The sequence below is a fragment of the Hippocampus comes genome, unplaced genomic scaffold (genome assembly GCF_001891065.2).
Source record: "Hippocampus comes isolate QL1 unplaced genomic scaffold, H_comes_QL1_v1.1 scaffold153, whole genome shotgun sequence".
Classification (NCBI taxonomy): domain Eukaryota; kingdom Metazoa; phylum Chordata; class Actinopteri; order Syngnathiformes; family Syngnathidae; genus Hippocampus; species Hippocampus comes.
The window spans coordinates 479,845-496,578 of record NW_017805991.1 but is presented as its reverse complement, the minus strand read 5'-3'; the positions used below and the strand labels follow the sequence as shown (position 1 = coordinate 496,578).

At 44.3% G+C, this 16,734-nt stretch overlaps 1 protein-coding gene across 1 annotated transcript; it reads left to right on the top strand.

Annotated features, from left to right (window-relative positions):
- The first annotated feature begins 314 nt into the window (after nucleotides 1-314).
- esrp1 (epithelial splicing regulatory protein 1) lies at nucleotides 315-15,658 on the top strand. The gene is given in 15 exon segments (XM_019892180.1): nucleotides 315-671; nucleotides 1,870-1,979; nucleotides 1,981-2,101; nucleotides 3,660-3,768; nucleotides 4,159-4,302; nucleotides 4,754-4,808; nucleotides 4,904-5,014; nucleotides 5,099-5,231; nucleotides 5,334-5,376; nucleotides 6,348-6,667; nucleotides 8,115-8,339; nucleotides 10,396-10,636; nucleotides 11,880-12,060; nucleotides 14,197-14,329; nucleotides 14,980-15,658. Coding segments are annotated over 15 exon segments (2,193 nt in total). The 5' UTR covers nucleotides 315-539; the 3' UTR covers nucleotides 15,115-15,658.
- The last annotated feature ends 1,076 nt before the right edge of the window (nucleotides 15,659-16,734 follow it).

The window sequence follows — 16,734 nt, the reverse complement described above, 5'->3', positions numbered from 1 at the left end:
AATACAATATACAAATATTAGTAAAATATTCTAAGAAATCGAAACTATTTTGTTTTTGAATACGTGGCTATTTAATTTCGATTAAATTGGAAACAATAAAAACATTGTATTGTTAAAATGACCTATTATACATATTTACATCCACATTTACTTTTGTTTGTTTGTTTGTTTGTTTGTTTTTAACACTTCGGGTGACCTTGCCAATCTGTCCCATTTAAAAAAAAAAACATTCCGTATGATCGTCTGCCACGTCACTGGAGGCGGGAAGAAGGCGGCAGGTAGGTAAATCACGTGACCACCACAGGTAGTCGCTTCACTACAAAAACGATATTCGGCCATTGCTACGCGATGGTGGCTTCGGGATCCTTCAGGTAAAAAAAAAAAACAAAAACAAAAAAAAAACGTCGAACTGAACCTCGCCGACGAAATCCCGAGGATCCACGGAGCTCAGCTTTCGCCCTCAGGTGTCAAAGGTGTTCGTTCCCCTTTGGCCTACGTGTGGAGGACTGAAATATTTTTTTACTTTCGACGGTCCTCGAATGACGGCGCAGGTAGATTACCTGGTGGTGCTGTGCGCCGCCACATCTGGCGCCGGCGGGGAGCTGCTTGGCTCTGACGAGAAGGAGCTAGCGAGGCTGGTGTGGCAGCAGGTGGATGTCAACAACAAAAAGGTAAACAATGAAACTTTATGGAATCCTCCTTTGCATTCGCAAACAAGGATCATGATTGTAAATGGGTCAACTTTTCAACTGGGTTCTAATAGTTTCATGTTAAATTGTCGTCCAACAACCACGTGTTAGTTGTAAGGCTTGAACTTGAGATGCCAATTTTTTCATGCAAATACTGTACACTTGCATTTCTCTTATGTTCTAAAAGTGGTGTTTATTGTAACTGATAAAACCATCTAATCGTATGTACTGCGTTTTTTTTCCATTTTAAATCCGATATAAAGTATTCAATTCACGTTTTAAATTGACAACACACTTGACACGCTAACTTTTGTCACATTCCATGTCAATTTACAATCAGGTCTGACATGTTTTCCTCTTAAAGGGATGACCCTATTATGACGTTAAAAACTAATGATTACACTGACTTATTAGTGAGATTATACAGTTTACCGTGCCTGTGTGATATTCTATTCAACGATTCAACCCTTGTGGATTACCCTGAACTGCAAGACTATGAGTATCGACACAGACGTAACTACTTAACATCAACGCAGCCATTTTAGTCAAGTCTGACTTTCTCCCCTTTACAAATACACGTTTAAAGTTTCAAAGTGTTCAACTATTTTGTCAGTTACACACAGATTATATGTTCCATGTAAGATTGCACTTCTATATTATTAATATTTACGATTGCTGGAATCACCCGAAGTCCACACTGCAAAAAGCACATCTTGTATTTCATTGGGCAAATTCAGTCATTTAAATTGGAACGACTTTAAAATATAATTATTGATGTTTATGGCAACATTGTCAGCACAACAGAGCAAGCAAGTTGTTTGCTCCAAGCAATTTACGAGTTGTTTTTACTTATATCTTTATATTTGGGGACAATACAAGGAATAATTATTTTTTTTGTTGTGAAATATGAGAAAGCGAATTTTCACAACTATTTAGTTGAATTGTCAAAGTTACCATTTCATCAAAGTTTGTTGCCGTGAAATTTTGAGTTGATTTATTTATTTATTTATGTACAGTCATAGCTTCTATTACTCTATACTCAACAAAGCGTTCTCACAATTGTGTGTCACCTCTCGCTGGTATGGACCTAAATATGAGAGGGCAGTCATTTGGTTAAACCTAAAATCAGATCATTTTCTCATACCACTCTGAGAAAAATATTCCTTTTGTTTTTGTGAAGCTGGGCAAGGTGAACGAGCTGCTGATTAAGGCTGAAGTGTCAGACTTGACGGATTTTTTCTTTTTTTTTTTTTTTTTCATGCCAGATTTAATTTCTGTTTTGAAACCCTCTGCAGTTCCATCTCCAGCTGACGAATGAAGTGAACAGCGCAGGTGCAGGCACGTCAGTGTGTTTATGTACCGACGGGCAGCTCCACATCCGTCAAGTGATTCACCCCGAGGCCGCCAGCAAGGTGAGCGGGCTGGGTGGTAGGTGAACGCCCCATGGCCAGGGCGGATGTTCACTCGCTCACTCCTTTCTGCCGGAACCTTTTTTTGCAGCGCGGACGCTCAAAGCATTGTTATGTCAGTGCGGTGTTCCTGGTTGAAGTTACTCATCTGAGGTGTACTTATGTTGAGCTGATGACTGCAACACACCCATGCGCATACCACATTTGAGCACAAAGTGTCACCGCCAACATTTTCCCACATCTTAAAACACTACAACACAAGCCCGGAAACTGCCTGAGTTGCATGATAAATTTTTATTATTATTTTTTTAAATGCCAATAAATGTCATCCACCTGATGTCGACTAGTCACTGATTATGTCATAGTTTGTTTTTTTTCCCAGTACATTATTACCGTAGATGAAAAAAAATGTAGGATGGTGGAATGCTGTGTAATAATCTACATTACCTGACCAGTGGTGGTCCTATAGCCTGGATGGCGTCCTGTGGGTGACCTCTCTTTGGTGCACCACCCCCTCCTTCCCAGCATGCCTTGCATCATATTTGTACATATTTGCAGTGCTTTTGTGACAATCGTAATATTTAGACATTTTTGTATTTTCCCGTAGTAAAAGTAGTTGTATGTATGTATGTTATGCTTACCGGTACTTGTTTTTGCTCCGTTGTGCTGTAAATTTTTTTTTTCTTTTTTTGTGATTTGGTTGTGGGTGGTGTTCTGTGTGGTGATCCACAAGTTTCACACGTTGTTTCTGTTACACAAAGAAATAGCCTCTTCTTCCAATAGCTCAAAGTGCCCTGACTTCTTTTCTGACTCGGTGTCGCCACAATACCTAAGAGGCCTTGACACTTGGAGCCACTCACTACCAACAACGACCTATCATTCGTTCCTCCCCCATATGCAGAGATCTTTGAACAATGAAAATTTTGTACTTCCTTGACCTTGATAACCTCTCACTTAGTTCATTAGGAAAACCCTTGACAACTACAAACATGCAAACTGAAAGGATTTATGTTTCGTGATGCCAATAGAAAATCAATTCGCGTACCATTTTTTCGGGGTGGGGGTCCAAAATTCCGTCCTGTGTACCCGGAAAACGCCACTGTCACAAAGGACCGCTTATACACCAAATTGATGCAGAACATGCACATAAGAGCATAAGAGCATCAATTGAGAAACCTGTCCGTGTTCCGGCCCCGTTCAGAATGAGTTCTGCATGGTGGGAATATACGATGTTTGCGAATAGTCACGGACTTCATGTGTCGTGGAATAATTTCTCCTTCGACTCTGAGAGTGGACGTTTAGATATTTACTGGTTCTCCCTCACTTGGAAAAGCTGCCCATTCAGAAACAGAAGACATTTGAACCCTAACCCTCAAACCACAAGTTATGAGCGACTAGTCGATGCCATGCCCTGAATGTCATTGAGAAGAACTAAAATCTAGTCTTCTGTAATACAATCCCGAGAGGATACCACAAACTCTAATGTCTTACACGAGCAAGTTATAAAAAAAAAAAAAGGAGCCTGTGCTCATGTTTGTCAACTCATGTTTTACCACTCCAGAGCATCCTGATCCCAGACTGTTTTTACTCCTTCTTTGACCTTCGTAAAGAGTTCAAGACGCACTTCCCCTCTGACCTCGGTGCTTTGGACGTATACGCCATGGCGGAGTGTATCCTTTACGTGTGCGGCATGCGCCAAAAACCCTTGAACTTGTGTTGTTCTTTGTCCACTGCTTATGACGAGCGCACACGCGACACAACTGAGACATGGGTTGTTTCAGTCAGGAATTCACTGTTTGAAATGTAAATGACCAGCACCTTGTTGAGAACTCGTTTAAAGTGTGTGTGTGTGTGTGTGTGTGTGTGTGTGTGTGTGTGTGTGTGTGTGTGTGTGTGTGTGTGTGTGTTTAACCGACAAGGCCAAGCTTACTCCACACTCACTGGAACAGGAAACAATTTACGACCTCGGCCTCTTGTTTCTAACCCTGCCAGTTTCTTTATTTTCTTCCGTTCTCACAACAAATGTCATTTTCACTTTCCTTGACCGACGTCGTGTTCAGCTTTAAACATACCAGTAGAAGCGCCTGCTATGTGCAGCTCCCTGGGTACATTGGATCCTTTAGCCACAATGCCTCCACAAGTAGCAGTTCAGAAGGTCCAGCTGATGGCCCAAATCGTACTTAGCCTGCTTTCTGAGCCATTTTGTGAGTACCGCACGCCATTGCATCTAACTCAACAAAAGTTGAAAGGTTCTATGACACTGATGTAGCTTGCTGTGTTGATGATTTGAATGAAGAGCCGAGTACTTGGGTGCACAGCGACGTCACACAAATGACTCGTTTTAGTTTTTCATTTGCAAGGCAGAGTAATTGATGCAAAATAACCATCGCAACAGTTTGAATGTTACGTTTGGCTAATGGTTACTTTCGGCTCGTAAATGAAGCGCTTTTTTTTTCCAATACGCGGTCATGCACGAGCTCAAGAAATCCACAATGCAACGAATGAATATTCTGCCCTGACAAAGATAATAAGGCTCTGTTTTGATTGACAATGAACGAGAGGTTAACTGCCACACAACTTTAAATAGCCACGACTGTACATTAAACAATGAATTATACTGTACTTGATTTCATTTTTGGCGCTCGTTAATTGCAGGTCACACCTTCTCTAACCCGGAAAGAGTTAATGAGAAGTTTGAGACGGGTACGTGGTAAGTAATGTTTACTCCAGACTGCTACTCCTTTTTAAGTCTCCTTCAAGTCACTCATGAAGCACAAGCACTTCACCTTGAATGTTTGTTTGCAGCAGTAAAACGGAGAAAGTCAGTGACAGCACAGTAATCAGAGCCAGAGGGTTGCCATGGCAGTCGTCAGACCAGGACATCGCCCGCTTCTTCAGCGGACTAAATATTGCCAAGTGAGTGCGTTGCTTTCAATGCAGAGGAAACCCGAACTCACGTGCGAAAACACGTCTGATCGGATATTGCTTGGTGTCGCACAGAGGAGGGGCTGCACTGTGCCTTAATGCTCAGGGGAGAAGGAACGGCGAGGCCCTCGTTCGTTTTGTCAGCGAAGAACATCGAGACCTGGCGCTGCAAAGACACAAACATCATATGGGCAACAGATACATCGAGGTAGCCTGTCAGACGCCGCTTGACTCGCGTACCGAAAGCAAACCAAGGACTTCGCCTACCGCTCATGGGGTCATTTTTTCATGAACTAATTTTTCATTGCAGGTTTACAAGGCAACTGGAGAAGACTTCCTGAAAATAGCAGGAGGTGAGGCTGACAGCCTATTTCATGATATGATGGAAGTCCATCTTTCTATACATTTTCTGATCCGCTTATCCTCACAAGGCTTGCGGGGCATGCTGGAGCCTATCGCAGCCGTCTTCGGGCAGTAGGTGGGAGACACCCTGAACTGGTTACCAGCCAATCGCAGGGCACACATAGACGAACAACCATCCGCGCTCACACTCACACCTCGGGACAATTTAGAGTGTTCCATTAACCTACCATGCATGTTTTTTGCAATGTGGGAGGAAAGCGGAGTACCCGGAGAAAACCCACGTGGCACTGGGAGAACATGCAAACTCCACACAGGAAGGCCGTAGCCAGAATCGAACCCTGCACCTCTGCACTTTGAGGCTGACGCGCTAACCAGTCAACCACCGGGCCGCCCTAAGATGGAAGTCATTGTTTTCAATGCAGAACCCATCTATGTATCCGTAATGACAAGTTGGCTGTCATCGTAATTTACATTTCCAAATTAAAAAAAAAAACCAAAACAATTGTCGTTGTTGATGGAAGTTTCACAGACATACATCAGGGAAAATTACAATCATATGTAATCATAAAATAGATTTTCTTGTTGTTGTTGTTGACAGATATGTCCCGTTCAAAAACGTTTGGCATGATTGAATGTCAATCTGCCTCATTTGGATGGCCCCGCGCCCCCGCCCTTCCTTCGTTGACTAGGCATGATGGATGATGTGTGACTTCCCATAATTGACACGTTCTCTTTCTTTCGACGGCAAATTAGTTTAGACTCAACAGGGCCATTAATGCTTCGACAAGATGCAGCCTACAGAATTCTGCGCGATCTCAACGTGTTCTGAAATGGTGCCAAAAGCAGGCTGGACATTACAGGGGACCTTTTCTTTCCTTTGATCAAAAACAATCATGGCATCCAATTGAGACTGTATCCGCCCAACTACGTTTTCTAAACCTGTGACGTGTCCTTGTGTCAGGTACGTCCAACGAAGTAGCCGTATTCCTGTCCCGCGAGGACCAGATCATAGTGAGGATGCGAGGTCTTCCTTTCACGGCCACGCACGAGCAGGTGCTCGCCTTCTTCTCGCCGGAGGATGGACTCAAAGACACGTGTCCGGTCAGCGGAGGGAGGGACGGCATCCTATTTGTGCGCTACCCGGACGGCCGACCCACCGGTGACGCCTTTGTGCTGTTCTCCTGCGACGAACATGCCCAGTGTGCGCTCAGGAAACACAAGGAGATCCTTGGAAGAAGATATATTGAGTTATTCAAGAGCACTGCAGCGGAGGTCCAGCAGGTACTTGGAATTTAGAACGCTGTTCAATGCGATTGTCTTTTCATTTTGCTGAAAGGGCAGATTGATCCATTTGCATGTGTACACTGCAGAATGACTCCATGACTCATTTTTTCCCCCCCCACTCTCTGATTAAGAAGCACTAAGCAGGACCTATTATGGGCGGGAACTTGGGCCGTGTATTTACTTTTGCGCAGTTAGTGAAGGGAAGTTCTCTTTTGTCTTCTGTTCATTCTGTCTTGCGTCTTTACTGCCCACCAGACGAAAACGACGAGACTTCTCTGCCTCGAATGATAAACTCGGAGTTCAGTTTTATTGGTCACCTCTCGAAACGCAAACATAGTAAGGTCCTGTTGGCGACAAGCCAGTTTCTTGCTTAGACAGCAATATTCAAACAATCTGATTAAAACTGGCTGACATTGCACGTGTACGTACCCTGTGAAACGTATATTGAAGGTTTTCGTTGGACTGTTGTGTGTCACTTATGATGGAAAAAAAGTACTCGGACAATTCCCACGAAACCCGTAGGCCAGATATTATGGATCAACATTCTGCATTTGGAATCAAACCCATATATCCAAAAGCAGAAGTCAGTTTTGTTCTTTGAATCACAGTCTCCGCTGCACCAAAATTCAAACGGTAATGTCCCATTACTAGAGTCCTAATATTGTCATTACCCATGGACCAGAAAGTAGCCGACTACAGTAAAAAGTTGTGATTTTTTTTTTTGACAATTAAATATTTGTACTTGTTTTAGCGAATTTCCAGAATGCAAATGCTTGTCGCTAATCTAGATAATATTCGACATGTTTCAACCTGAAACAGAATGTAGCATTATAGCATTTTATTGTTTATTTATGTATTTGTCACAGTGTGGTTTTTTTTTGTTTTGTTTTTGTTTTTGTTTTTTTCATTCAACCTTATTAGGGGATTAGGGGGACTTATTTTCTCTTTTACCATGAGAGTAAGAATGGAGGTGACACAATGACACTATGTGGGTGTCTAATCATTCTCCTTGACCTCGGAAGTGGCCATTCAATGTACGGACTCACAAATACATGCCCCAGTTTCTTTTAACCTTTTTCCTTTTTCACTTTGAATTTGTACCACGACCTTGCTGTGAAGGGGCTCTTGCTATCATAATGTCTGCTATTATCTGTCATAGGGCCAAATATTTTGAAAATGAACTCTTTTCATGACAGCAGTTACTACAGTGGACAGCCTATCATGTTATCAGGTTACAGGTTATCATTATTGGTGCATGAAAGGGTTAACGTGAAAAAAATGTGAATTTGAATTGCAATAGATTGTTGCTGCATTATGAGACCACCAGTATTGTACGAAAATATCATGATCATATCATAGGTGGAGGTCTGCACTCAGTTGAAGGCTCTTGGAGTTTCGGACCAATCCAAGCCAAATGTCATAAATGTGCCATTTTGGGTTGCAGGTGTTGAACCGCTACTCGTCTGCCCCGCTGATCCCCGTGGCCCCCGCCCCCTTGCTGTCTGTGTTGCCCGCGGTGTCTCTCCTGCCCTCTCCCATCATCGTGAGGGACTGCCTGAGGCTGCGGGGCTTACCCTATTCGGCGAGCATAGAGGACATCCTCGCCTTCTTGGGCGAGTTCACCCACGACGTCCGACCGCACGGCGTGCATATGGTCCTCAATCAGCAGGTACATGCAACAACGGCAACCACCGAGTCCCTCCATATGCATGATTGGTTTGACCAAATGAACTGTAACGTTTAGTCTGTTGAGCCATTTCGCCATTTGCTGTTGACCGCAAATTTCATCGCAGTTGCACAGAGCTCAGGTAACGACCAATTACAGCTCACCTGTTTTCTGATTTTGGTCATGTGACATTCGCAAGCTCACACATGAGCCGCACGTTTTTCACTTAGAAGTACTTCTAAAACTGAAACGATGAACACAACTGGAAGAAACAAACAAGCATTTAAAACCGCACAGAGTAACACCGAAGCGAATAACCACCGAGTCCCTCCATATGCATGATTGGTTTGAACAAATGAACTGCAACGTTTCATCTGTTGAGCGCATCGTCCGCGATATAAGCCGCGTTCGTTACATTTAGTGTTTATAAAGCGATTCATGTGTGTATGTACTTACTGTGATGCCCGTGCATGTGGGATAGGAGAAGTGCATGGAGTGGGGTAAAACTATATTTAAAAAAAAAAACTGTTATAGTTGCTCTATGTCATGGATTTTCACCTATTGCGGATGGGCCTGGAACCAAAACGGTCTGTTGAGCACACAAGTATTTATTCTGCACCCTCTATATTAAAGGGGAAGTCAAGTCAAATCATTTGTTTCCAATCATATTGTTCTATGCTTCCCCAATAATACATACAAGGCATTCTGATCAATTTTGCTTTTGTGGAATATGAAATAAGCAGCAAAATCCACCCGTTTTTATCGGGGTGGGGGGGGGGGGGCATATCGCCACGGGGGGCATATCGCCACTTGCTGTTGACCGCAAATTTCATCGCAGTTGCACAGAGCTCAGGTAACGACCAATTACAGCTCACCTGTTTTCTGATTTTGGTCATGTGACATTCGCAAGCTCACACATGAGCCGCACGTTTTACACTTACAAGTACTTCTAAAACTGAAATGATTAACACAACTGGAAGAAACAAACAAACAGTTAAAACTGCACAGAATAACACCGAAGCGAAAATACTTGGAGGACCGCATTGTTTTCCACATTCATTTTTTTTTTCCAGCATGATGAGGGGGTGCGCTTGATCAGAGCAGATCTGAATACTGATCCGAAAGCTTCAACTTGTGAGGATTTGATTTAAAAACATGAACGGTGAACACTGTGTAATGGAGCTCATTGGAAAAAAAAAAGTCATGAACAGTTTACATGATTTGGGTGCATGAAACAGAAGCCTAGACTAGACACCAAGGTGACGATCCTGGAAACCGGCGGGGCTTACCCTATTCGGCGAGCATAGAGGACATCCTCGCCTTCTTGGGCGAGTTCACCCACGACGTCCGACCGCACGGCGTGCATATGGTCCTCAATCAGCAGGTACATGCAACAACGGCAACCACCGAGTCCCTCCATATGCATGATTGGTTTGACCAAATGAACTGTAACGTTTAGTCTGTTGAGCCATTTCGCCATTTGCTGTTGACCGCAAATTTCATCGCAGTTGCACAGAGCTCAGGTAACGACCAATTACAGCTCACCTGTTTTCTGATTTTGGTCATGTGACATTCGCAAGCTCACACATGAGCCGCACGTTTTACACTTACAAGTACTTCTAAAACTGAAATGATTAACACAACTGGAAGAAACAAACAAACAGTTAAAACTGCACAGAATAACACCGAAGCGAAAATACTTGGAGGACCGCATTGTTTTCCACATTCATTTTTTTTTTTTTTTCAGCATGATGAGGGGGTGCGCTTGATCAGAGCAGATCTGAATACTGATCCGAAAGCTTCAACTTGTGAGGATTTGATTTAAAAACATGAACGGTGAACACTGTGTAATGGAGCTCATTGGAAAAAAAAAAGTCATGAACAGTTTACATGATTTGGGTGCATGAAACAGAAGCCTAGACTAGACACCAAGGTGACGATCCTGGAAACCGGAAAATCCACAAATCTCTCTGTTGAAGCCGCAGGGGTTCAAGGTGGGGTGTGGGGAGTGGATGGTTTGTAGTCTGAGTCGTTTCATAATGTCTGCGCGTGTTTTCAGGGTCGTCCATCAGGCGACTGCTTTATCCAGATGACGTCGGCGGAGCGAGCGCTTTCGGCCTCCCAGCAGCTCCACAAACACGTGATGTCCTGCCAGCACGGGCCCAACAGCCGCTATGTGGAGGTGTTCCCCTGCAGCGCCGAGGAGATGGGCCTGGTGCTGATGGGAGGCTCGCTCTCGCACACGCACACACACACACACAACCGGAACAGGAGTGGGACAGGGCTCAGCCCCCCGCCATGTAAGTCCAGACGTAAGTGCTGCTGGGAGCTGGGGGTGCTTTGGGCCTGCAGGGGTAGGTGGGCTCCTGCCGTGGGGGGGGCAGGGTTGCTGGGTTTTCTCCAATCTAGAAGTGTGGACTGGACATACTGGTCTAACCAGCGTGCGTGCGTGTGTGCGCGCGCGCGTGTGTGTGTGTGTGTGTGTGTGTGTGTGTGTGTGTGTGTGTGTGATCAGTTTGCAGATGTGCCTCTTAAGAAATTAGTGCGATTAATTTACTAGCCTGCATGCCAAATGTTCTCTTTCAGTTTGGACCTTACACATTCTGATCTGAATTCACTTTGTCGTTCACACCAGACACTTGTTTGTTACACTCCCTTTCACTTTTTTTTTTCTTTTTTTTTTACATCGATCAGTGATTATTCAGGGTTGCATAAAAAAAATTAGGAGGGGTAAACTGTGACTCAGGGCTTGTTTCTTTAATCTCCAGTCTTACCAGTTCGTCTTGGTTGTGCAGTGGAGTGGCACACCTCTTGTGCTCGTCTCATTAATTCAGGAAAGGTGGGCGGGGCTTAACAGCAGACATGACAGCTGACAGAAATGAGCTTGTTTCAAAACCTTTCACTCGCACTTTTCCAAACACTGATTCTCGATGCGTTGATGTTCACACGAGCGAACGGAACACAAGGCAGACCGTAGACAGAATTGAGGTCATGTTGGGACACGTCTTAACTTTTATGACTGGTAATACATGCCAAATAGTGAGTTCCTGTTCCATATAACCACATAAAATGCCCCAAGCCGAATACCGATTTTGGGAGGGGAAAGGATTCGGATCAATAAGAAATTACAGAAGTCATTCGTCATTGGAATGAAACGTGATGTATATCTACGATTCACTTTGCCAGTGTGGTTAAGGTTCCAGCATTGAGACTTTGCCTGATTTGGGGACGTAGAGCCAAAGTTAATTCCAAGGAGGCTGACAATTGCAAACCACGATCACCCACTTCACTTTTGAACCAATTAAGAGTCTAAACAAGAAAAAAAAAGCCAACATCTCGACGTTGTGGCGACATTACAAACAATGCGGTACACATTGTGTCTACATTTAACACATGTGTGTCCAGTGAAGTGAATGTGGTCATTGTTTGCAAGCATGCATGAGCGCCTCTCCTAAACCGCGAACACACGGCACAATCACGTCTTTGTGTTGGCACACTTCAAATGGATTGATGCCGTTTTTGTTTCTGTTGTCTCTGCTCCAGGTTTATCTCCGCCATCGTACTCCTTCACCCCGACGCCACCTGTCCTGCCGACTGAGGCCGCCACCGCCCTCTACCCTCCACTCGGTCAAGTGCTGCTCGGTCCTCGCGCCCTCCCCCCAGGACATGCCTACTACCCATCCTCGGGGCAGCTATATATGAACTACACAGCCTACTATCCCAGGTAAGCAGCCATCATTTTGACGAGCTTGCTGTGTATCCTCATATGATGATCAGTCTATGACAGCGTCCGGTCCAAGGGCTGCTGAGTCCACAGGCTCAAATGTGCGCTCCAATTCGGCCCGTCACATTTTTCAAAGTTTTCTACGGATGAAATGTGGACGGCGAGCAACTTTGGAGCACATTTGTAGATGCGGTAGAGTCGAATGAAACTCCCTTGTCCGCCTGTCTTCATAGAATCGGTGTCAATATCCGGGGAGGACACATACTGCCACCCAGTTAATGTTTGATAGTATGAATATTAATTCTAATTCACTAATTCGTATCTGGGCGGCCCGGTGGTCCAGTGGTTAGCGCGTCAACCTCACAGTGCAGAGGTCTTGGTTTCAATCCCCGCTCCGGCCTCCCTGTGTGGAGTTTTCATGTTCTCCGTGGGCCTGCGTGGGTTTTCTTCGGGTACTCAGGTTTCCTCACACATTCCAAAAACATGCATGACAGGCTGATTGAACACTCTAAAATTGTCCCTCGGTGTGAGTGTGAGCGCGGATGGTTGTTCGTCTCTGTGTGCCCTGCGATTGGCTGGCAACCGATTCAGGGTGCCGAAGACAGCTGGGATAGGCTCCAGCCCCGCGACCCTCGTGAGGATAAAGCGCATCAGAAAATGAATGAATGAATAATTCATGTCTTGTACCACAGCACGCAAAAGAGATGTTATTGCGCGTACACACGGCACAGTGCGCTCGATCTCTTGCACACTGTCTTGCTCTCTGTCCCACTCTCACAAAAACATTCAACATTAAGGACTCTATTTTTGTAGATGGCGCATCGGCGCCTTGGCACAAATGCTGGTAGGTTTTGTATTACGGCAAGGTTCCCTGTCAAGTTGGGCAGGCCAACGCAGAAGTGTGCCTTGGAGACATGCCTGACAGAGTGACAATTTGGTGGCAGAAAGTCGATCCAAACCAGGGGTCATTGACTTTTTCGTAACTGAGAAATTTTACCTATCGTTGAATGCGAAGGGCAACCACTTCGCAACTATGGAGGGCGCACAGAAATTATCGTTCGCCTCCAAGCGCCCACTTCACGGCACCGATGTGCTTCCGCCGAGACTCGAGTGCACTTTCAGCGCCGCATTCAAAGGGAATGAAAGGAGCCACTTTAATGGACCATGATTGAAGTCTGCTGTGACCATCCCCACAGCGGTGCAGTCCTCCCTGTCGGAGATCCATTGGCCTGAACTCGTGTGCAAAATTCCCAACATTGGGTCCAACCTGCTTCTGTGCACACTTAAGCAAAATGCTCCACAGGATTTATGCTGATCACAAAAATAGAGCTGGAAGCGTTCAAATGAGCTGTGCTGGTATGTGTGGCCAAGTTTTAGAAGAGTTGCATTTGAGATGCCAGGGAAGACAAATGCATCCATTCCCATGATGGACCGCCTCCAAATTTTTCTCCACCTTATTACACACTGTCAGGTTTAGTTGTGTTCACCCCATTTGGTTACGTTTCTCACTGCATTGTGATTTTTTTTTTTGTTTTGGGTTTTTTTAAATCTCATTGGGCATTCACTGCAATCAGGGCCAAACACGTTCACCCATTCCCTGAACCCGAGTCATCCGAGAGTGGAAAAATTGCTCTCAACGGTGAACATTCTCAGATATCTGAAGTTCTCAATGACAGCAGACTGATTGCCGTTATTCTTGAATCCATATCAAACATTTGTGTCCATCTGCTTTGACTGTGGAAAACAGAGATCAACATCCTCCACGCAAGCATTTGTACGAATGCCTCCTCCTAATTCGATGCTCGCTACTTCCTGCAGTGAAGTAAATAAACACCTCTGGCCGTTTTCCTCGGCTAGCCAATATTCCCCCCCGAAAAGCAACATTGAATCTTGAAGTCCTCACTCCACCTTGTCATAGTGAGGACGTTCTGATGTGACCTTCAGTGGCTAAGGTAGTTCAACAACTCAACTTTTTGGTTTCAGAACCTGCTTGACAGGGGTGAGCCCAAATGTTGAGCCGTCTGCCACTGAGAAAGCTCGGTTTGTGGTATTGCAGCACCGCTGTTAAGTTGTTTGCTCATCAACGCACACTTTCGCACGTATAGATAACAATATTTTTTATTTTCTCCCCTGCAGCCCACCTGGCTCGCCCACGACCGTCGGTTTCTTCCCCTCCCCTTCTGCCCTCTCCACCCCTGGGGGTTTCCTGAGAATGCCGGGTCTGACCTACAACAGCAAAGACCTCATTAGCGCGGTGCAGGGCTATCAGGTAAACGGAGCAACTTGTGTCCACCGTTGCCTCAACGGAGTCCAAACATCCCTCTCCAAATGTCCCTGTGTCGAGGGCGTGGGTTGTCAGACTACGCCGTGTTAGCCCGGAGGCTCGCAAACGAGTTTATCCTGTCGTAGCCTGAAGAGTGGGCGTGTGTTTTTGGATTAGTTGATGGCTCGTGGCAGGAGGGGCGGGGATGGGGTTGGGGGGGGGCTAGGGCTCATCAGGAGGGAGCCATTTGTAATTTCTATGACAGAGCAGCAGCAGACAAAATAAACGTAGATCTAGTTAATAAAAATATATTCAGTAGAAATGAATATGCGTGGCAGGCTAATTGAACAATCTAATTGAACAATCTAAATTGTCCCTCGGTGTGAGGGTGAGCGCGGATGGTTGTTCGTCTTTGTGTGCCCTGTGATTGGCTGGCAACCGGTTCAGGGTGTCCCCTGCCCACTGCCCAAAAACAGCTGGGATAGGCTCCAGCACCCCTCGCGACACTTGTGAGGATAAAGCGGATCAGAAAAATGGATGGATAGATTGTCACAGAATGTAATATTTTGTGGATTTGGAAACATGATGAGCTGACTAGACAGTGTAAAAGCTGCAAATCTGAGATCATCCTCCTCCATCTTGCTCCAAATGTCCAGACTGCCGTGGAGCCGGTCTCCGTCCTGAGCAGCAGCCTGCTCGGCCAAGCAGGCGGTGGCGAGCCTCCTGTCGTGTCTCTCCCCGCCCTGATGACCAAGCCTACCGGACACTACCTGGACCTGAGCCTGCTCTAAGCCTCGCACACATGTATTGTTAGCTTTTTTTTTTTCCCCAAAAGTAGTCTTATTTATATCTTCAAAAACAGCCACTATTATATTTTATACCATGTATGGCTTTAGCCAAGAAAAGCAGTTTGTCTTTTATTGCACAAAGTGTATCTTTAGAAAGAAAGAAAAAAAAAAGCTTTGTAATTTTTTTTTAATGTGTTACATTAGTTGAATCATCACTACTATATATTTGCTAGCCAAAGTAGTAAGGAATGACTTTGTAGCAAGTGAGCTCAATGTTTCAAGCTTCTCTGTGAAGAGATAAAATGTGTGCGTGCGCGTGTGTGTGTGTGTGTGTGTGTGTGTGTGTGTGTGTGTGTGTGTGTGTGTGTGTGTGTGTGTGTGTGTGTGTGTGTGTGTGCGCGCGCGCGTTGAATGAGAGTACTATATTTTGTGTTTTTACAAAACAGCATTTGGGCCACACTGGAATAAAAAATTAACAAAAAAAGCAAGTTATGACAATGAAGTAACATGAGGGGGACAAAGTTTTTTCAAGAAAAAGCTTTAATATCCCCCACCCAAAAAAAAAAGCTTTTATGACTAAAAAGAAATCATATTACACGCTAGGGAAAAATCACTGATTTTATTCCTATAGAAAGTCATAACAGTCAGGAATTTGTAGTTGTTTTTTTTTTTTTTTTAACATGTTCTCAGAGTGAAAGTCAAAATATTTTTTGAGTCATTAAAAATAAAAATAATTCATGTGTTTTCATCAAACATGTTACAAGTTGACATTTTTAAAAATTTTCCCTAAAAATGTCAAAATGTTACAAGAATCAAATTACCATTTTAAGCAACAAAAAAAAAGAAAAAAGACATAATCGAATGACAATATTGAGAATCTACTGTATATATGGAATATCATAACATGTTTTTTAAACCCTTCTCTTGAACTACATTATTCTTTTCAGTGTGGCCCCGCACCTCCCACTCATTGTTGTCTTTGTCGTCCATGTTTTAATCACTAATTTGTTTCTGTCATACACGTGATATGTTTTTAATCCACCTCCAGTCCACACCGATTGTATTGGAAACTTTAGTGCATGAAGAAGTTAGCAGTCAAAACTTCCGATGTTTACACAGGGGCCGATACCGATGTACTGCCAATCGATGCTCATAACGGCACGGCAGGATGTTTGAATGCTGGTTTATGTTACACTGTGAGTCGCTATCACTTACGTTGGAGCCGCTGACAACGAGAGTGGGGTAATACCATTAGGCTCATTTTGCAAAGGGGGCGGTGATGGAGTTTCCCCCATTGGGAATGCATTTAATCCATTTTAGTGCACCCAAAAAAAAAAACTGACAAAAAAATGTGAAACATTTTTGTCGTAGAAAAATAGTCATCTACAGTATCTAAAAACCGACACTAACAACATAAACACAATCTAAAGAACGAAACAGTTTGTGCATCATAATCATTCAATGGGCATTGTACTGCAATGATTTTTTTTGCAGAGGATAAAGAATGTATGCCTGGGAGTATTCTTGTACGCACTGCATGGGTTGACGCTTGTGTTCGGATATCAGTCGGTCAAAGGTTTCTAATTACCGCGACATTAATGCTGCTTTTCTTAGCCCATCAGT